The sequence below is a fragment of the Mastomys coucha genome, unplaced genomic scaffold, assembly GCF_008632895.1.
Source record: "Mastomys coucha isolate ucsf_1 unplaced genomic scaffold, UCSF_Mcou_1 pScaffold16, whole genome shotgun sequence".
Lineage (NCBI taxonomy): Eukaryota > Metazoa > Chordata > Mammalia > Rodentia > Muridae > Mastomys > Mastomys coucha.
This window is the reverse complement of record NW_022196898.1, coordinates 40,825,058-40,831,372: the sequence shown is the minus strand read 5'-3', so window position 1 is coordinate 40,831,372 and position 6,315 is coordinate 40,825,058. Positions and strand designations below refer to the sequence as shown.

At 39.7% G+C, this 6,315-nt stretch overlaps 1 protein-coding gene across 2 annotated transcripts; it reads right to left on the bottom strand.

Moving 5' to 3' along the window:
- Positions 1 to 4,267: 4,267 nt before the first annotated feature.
- On the bottom strand, positions 4,268 to 5,941 carry LOC116094141 (small proline-rich protein 2I). Of its 2 annotated transcripts, none has more exons than XM_031376081.1 (2): positions 5,902 to 5,941; positions 4,268 to 4,959 (listed from the first exon to the last, which is right to left on the bottom strand). In XM_031376081.1, the coding sequence occupies exon 2, from the start codon at positions 4,938 to 4,940 to the stop codon at positions 4,629 to 4,631; it is 312 nt and encodes a 103-aa protein (XP_031231941.1). In that variant the 5' UTR covers positions 4,941 to 4,959; positions 5,902 to 5,941; the 3' UTR covers positions 4,268 to 4,628. The 2 variants fall into 2 exon arrangements, with proteins under 2 accessions (XP_031231941.1, XP_031231942.1); XM_031376082.1 differs by lacking the exon at positions 5,902 to 5,941 and having other exon boundaries at positions 4,629 to 4,698; positions 4,792 to 4,940.
- Positions 5,942 to 6,315: the final 374 nt, after the last annotated feature.

Sequence of the window (6,315 nt, the reverse complement as noted above, 5' to 3'; positions counted from 1 at the left end):
CCCAGCTGCTCAAAGATGCCATTGATCTTTTTCTTGGCAGTGACAAAGTGCTTGAGAGGGGAAGCATTAACCTCAGCCATGTGTCGCTTATCCTTCTTGACGTTGATGATGGAGTTGCATGGAGAAAAGAGCAGGGACATCTCGTTTCTAGCTGGTAAGAGACCTTCACAGGTTGGGCATCGTGGACATGGCTGGAGTCAAAAAGATGAAAAAGACTTGAGGTCTCCTCTGTGCTGATTCAGGTCCAGGTTGGCTACTGATGGTGCTGACTCCACCTTTCCAAACTCTTCACCTTCCCGGCCTCGAGGCGGCCATCACACCCAACACCACTTTTCTTCAGTGATATAATGCTTGTTATGTTGACTACACTTCAGAATGGACTTCACTCTTGAAAATAATTGAACAATACAAATTGTACTTTCTAGGGGAAAAGAATAAAAATAAAAACCCTTAAAGTTGGTAGGGATAAAAAGGGAAAACACAGTAAGTGGATTTAGAGAGGTATTGGTGGACAGTGAAGTAAATATGATTGAAATGTATAGTATGAAATTCTCAAAGAATCAATAAAGATATTATTTGAGTATCATCAAAATAATAAGTCTTTACAAGTGTTTGAGAAAAATAAACACAAAATCTCTCACATTGGAAGAGTAGATTAATCTACCAATTATAGAAGTCAATGTGAAGTTTCCTTCAAAGAAATAACACAAAAGCAGAACTAGAATGCAATTGAAGAACATCAATTTGTATATTAAAAAAATATAAAAGATCATATGATAGAGTGCCTGCATGCACATATATATTTCAGCACTACTCATACTACATAAGTCAACAAATCAGCCAATCATGAGTGGATTGATGGACTAAGAAAATATAGCACATATATATCATTGAGTAATAATCAGTAATAAATAATGACATTATATTGTTTCCAGGCAAATGAATGTAACTTCATAGTATCAAGTTTAGAAAAATAAGCACAATTTAAATACAAGGTTAGTTGGTATGTTTGTTTCAATAGTGGAAGCAGAAAGAAATAACAAGGATAGATTTATGTGGGTGTGCAACTAGTAGGGCAGAGAAAGGAGACAAGTGAGAATCAAGCATATGGAGTTTAGGAAGAAAATAAGATCCAGATGGTACATGCACATCTGAATATCACATAGTCTTACTAAGTTGCTGGGAGCTAAATGAGAGATTGTATTTATGCAGAATGAAATAAGGTGTCTCTCAAGTAACCAAACACTTAGTAACCAGGAACAAGACACAGATGCCCACTCTCCTCATATCTATTCAATATAGTACTTGACATTCTAGCTAGAACCATAAGACAACAAAAAGAGATCAAGGGATACAAAGTGGCAATGAAAAAGTAATGGTATCACTATTTGCAGATGATTTGATAGTATACATAAACGACCCCAAAAATTCTACCAGAGAACTGCTGCAGCTGATAAACAACTTCAGCAAATCCAATCAATCAGTAGCCTTCCCTTATACAAATGATAAACAGGCTGAGAAAGAAATTAGGGAAACAATTCCCTTCACAATAGCCAGAAATAATATAAAATATCTTCAGGTAACTCTAACCAAACAAGTGAAAGATCTGTATGACAGTAACTTCAAATCTCTCAAGAAAAATTGAAGATCTCAGAAAATGGAGAGATCTCCCATGCTCATGGATTGGCAGAATTAACATAGTAAAAATGGCCATCTTATCAAACGCAATCTACAGATTCAATGCAATCCCCAACAAAATCCCAACACAATTCTTCAAAGACATGGAAAGAGAAATTCTCAAATTCATCTGGAAAGGCAAAAAATCCAGAATAGCAAGAACAATTCTTAACAATAAAAGACTACTGAAGGAATCACCATTCCTGACCTCAAGCTATACTACAGAGCAATAGTGATAAAAACTGCATGGTATTGGTACAGAGACAGACAAGTTGATCAATGGAACAGAAATGAAGATGCAGAAATAAAACCACACACTTACGGACACTTGATCTTTAACAAAGAAGCCAAAAATATACAATGGAAAAAAGAAAGCGTCTTCAATAAATGGTGCTGGTCTAACAGGCAGTTTGTATATAGAAAAATGAAAATATATCCATATTTGTCACCTTTCACAAAGCTCAAGTCCAAGTGAATCAAGAACCTCAAAATAAAACCAGATACACTGAATCTAATAGAAGAAAAAATGGGAAAGAGCCTTGAACTAATTGGTATGGGGGACATTTCCTAAATAGAACTACAATGGCACATACTCTAAAATAAAGAATTGATAAATGGGACTTCGTTAAACTGGAAAGCTTCTGTAAAGCAAAGGACATAGTCAATAAGAAAAATCAGAAACCTACAGATTGGGGTTCTTCACTAACCCCACATCTGATAGAGTATTAATATCCAAAATATATAAAGAACTCAAGAAGCTAACCACCAAATGCCAAACAACCCAATCAAAAACTAGAATATAAAGCTAAAGAGAGAATTCACAACAGAAGAATCTCAAATGTTAGAAAAGCACTTAAAGAAATGTTCAAAGTCCTTAGTGATCAGGGAAATGTTAACCAAAATGACCTGAAATTCCACCTTGCACCAATCAGCTATGATAAAAAAACTCAGGTGACAGTACATGTTGGCTAGGATATGGAAGAAGAGGAACACTCCTCCATGGCTGGTGAGATTGTAAACTGGTACAACCACTCTGGAAATCAATCTGGACATTCCTTGGAAAACTGGAATTAGATCTACCTGAAGATACAGCTATACTACTCTTGGGCATATATCCAAAAGATGCCTCAACATGCCACAAGGTCACATGTTCTACTATGCTCATAGTGGCCCTTGTTTGTGATAGCCAGAAGCTGGCAACAGCCCAGATGTCCCACAACAAAAGAATGGATACAGAAAATGTGGTTCATTTACACAATAGAATACTACTCAGCTATTAAGAATGAGGATATCCTGAGTTTTGCAGGAGAATGGATGGAACTAGAAAATATCATCCTGAGTAATGTAACTCTGACTCCAAAGGACATGCATGGCTTGTACTCAGTAATAAGTGGATATTAGCCAAAAATTACAGAATATCCCGGATACAGTCTACAGAACCCCAAAAGGTTAACAAGCTGAAGGACCTAAGTGAGGAAAACTTAATCCCACTAAGAGAGAAGAAAGCAGTCCCAGGAGTGGGGAGGGAGGGACCTGGGTGGGAAATTGGACAGGGAAGGGAAGAGGAGAACCTGATTAGGTATTTGGTGGGGGAAAAAGGACTGAAGCCCTGATGTCCAGCAGAAAGAATGGAAACAGACAACCTTGGGAGGTAGGAGGTGGGGGGAGGGGACCTCCAGAATGTACCAGAGACCTGGGAGGCGAGACACCCTCGGTGCTCAAAGAGAGAGAGCCTAGATAATATGCCCTTCAGTGGGGAGAGGGAACTTTTAGAGCCCACCTCCAGAGAAAGACAGGGTACCAAGTGGAGGGATGGGGTTGACATCCTACAGTCAAAAACTCTGACCCATAATCATTCCTGTCTGAAAGAACTGCAGAAACAAAAATGGGGAAGAGCCTGAGGAAAAAGAGTTCCAGCAACAGTCCCAAAGTAGGATCCAGCTCAAGGGTTGATCCCCAAGGCCTGACACTATTACTGAGGCTATAGAGTGCTCACAAAAAGGAGGCTATCATGACTGCCCTCCAAAAGACCCATCAAGCAGCTGAAAGAGTCAGATGCAGATATTTACACCTAACCAATGGACAGAAACTGCCGACCCCTGTGGTTGAATTAGGGAATATCTTGAAGAAGCTGAGGAGGAGGGTAAACCTGTAGGAGGACCAGCAGTCTCAAATAACCTGGATCCCGAGATCCCTCAGACACTGGACCACCAACCAGACCACATACACCAGCTGATATGAGGCCCTCAATACAAATACGGCAGAGGACTGCTGGGTCTTGGTTCAGTCAGAGAACCTTCAAGAGACTGGAGGCCCCAGGGAGTGGGGAAGTCTGGTTGGATGGGATCTGGGGGCTGGAGGTAGAGGTGGGAGTGGGGACATCCTCATGGAGATGGGGGCGAGGTGTGGGATGTAGAACAGTCAGAGGGTAAACTGGGAGGGGGATAAAATCTGGAGTGTTAAAAAAATTACATGAATTAAAAAATAAAATTAAGAAAGTATCACCTCTGAAAAATGAAAGAAGAAATAAAAGAATATGGGCATGTCATAAAGGGAATAAAGAGAGTTTTAAAAGAAAGCACACATGCATACAATCAACAAGATTGTACTTTTTATTCAGGAAATAAACAACAATGACAACTACCATGGGAAAATGTCAGACAAATTTGGAAAATGTCATGTGCAGGAACAGGGTAGACTGCTGCAACACTTCATTCTGAGCACCTGGGACAGTGAAGCACCGAGGAAGGATCATTCTCATGATCTGCTAGGCAACAGAAGCAGGAAAATGCCTTCCCTTTCAGGAGTCATTATAGGCACATGGAAATGAAGGCTGACGTACAGGTCTTTGGATCCATGCCCGGCTTTGGAGGGAAGATGGAGGTGTTGCTTTGGAAGTACATGAGATGGATTCTCTTCTCTTCCCCTTGTCCTGGTGACTGCTGAAGCCCTTACTTGCTCTTGGGTGGACACTTCTGCTGACAGGGTGGAGGAGGTTGCACAGGAGGGCATTTCTGCTGGTATGAGGGAGGGGGGCATGGCTCAGGACAAGGCTCAGGGCACTTTGGAGGAGGACAAAGCTCAGGGCACTTTGGAGGAGGACAAGGCTCAGGGCACTTTGGAGGAGGACAGGGCTCTGGGCACTTTGGAGGAGGACAAGGCTCAGGGCACTTTGGAGGAGGACAAGGCTCTGGGCACTTCTGAGGTGGGCACACAGGAGGAGGTTGGCAAGGCTGCTTGCACTGCTGCTGTTGATAAGACATAGTGCTGGAGTCTCAGGTTCTGAAAGAGATTACATGACAGTTTCTCTCAGAAGAGATGATTCTCATATCAAAAGCTCAAATTTATAGAATATTGGATAGTAATTTTCTAATATATAAACATTAATCCTATAATGCTTCTTAGAACTTCTTGTATGTTCCTTCCAATTTAGTGATTTGTTTCATTTAACTTTGAAATTCCTTCTTTGGTTACATACCCAACACTGAGAAATATCTCTTTTTCAAAGAACAAGATAGCATTTCTTATACAAAATAATGTATTCAAGACCATCAGATCCACTTTCTGAAACCATAAGTAATTTCAAAACCAATCATTATTACTATTAGCATTACATTATCACTATTATTATTATTATTACAGAATTACTATTACCTGTGATATCCAAAAGGATAGGGTTCACATTGGAGGGTGACTAGGAAAATTAAAATTCTAATGTTTGCTGAGATATAAGCCTTTGTAAAGGACAACAAAATGTAAAAAAAAAAAAAATGAAAAAAAAATTCACTGTTCTGCCATCGTCTTCAAATCAACCCTTCTGATTGCCATGATTTCCCATATGGGCATCAACCATCTACACACAAAAGCAAAAGCAACCTAATATTGTGTGTCACTTTACTACATAGCTTAAATTCAGGCCAGTCAGTAGCTAACATTTTTTCTTCCTATTTTTTTATTTATGTATATGAGTGTTCTATCTGTTTAAATGCCTGCTTATCAGAAGAGAGCATCAGATAGCAGTACAGATGGTTGTGAGCCACCATGTGGTTACTGGGAATTGAACCCAGAACCTCCAGAAGAGCATAGTGCTCTAATTACTGAACCATGTCTCCAGTTCAGTATCTAACATTTAACACTTGCACAAAATTTGGAACCACCATGCTCTCTCCAAATGAAACTATATGAGAAGGCATAAACACAAATCAATTTTGAAGTCAGACTCACCAGGTTCTCCTTAGTCCAGAGTGTGAGTACCATGTGTCTTGTATAAGCACCTTTTTATAAGACTGGTTGCCCCTCCCTGTAGGATGTAAAGCCAATTCATTGTAGCATCATCCAGCAATTTCCTAACCAAAATGCAAATCCGTGTATAACTGGCCTAACCAGGACTCTCAAAAATAGGAAATATCCTGTTCCTGGACATAGTCACTGGGTGACGTGCAGTGACTCAAAGACCATTCCTTTTTTCTCAGTTTAAGTATTTTGTTACAGCTGAAAAAACCTGGTGGGGGTAAGAGTGGTATAATTGGTTGTTTAAAATTCTCTTTCTTGTTTTTTGACACTGTCTCTTTAATCTTTGCAGGATCTAAAAAGGCATCTAGTTTAGCTGCTTGTCATTTTGTAGCACACAGACTTATT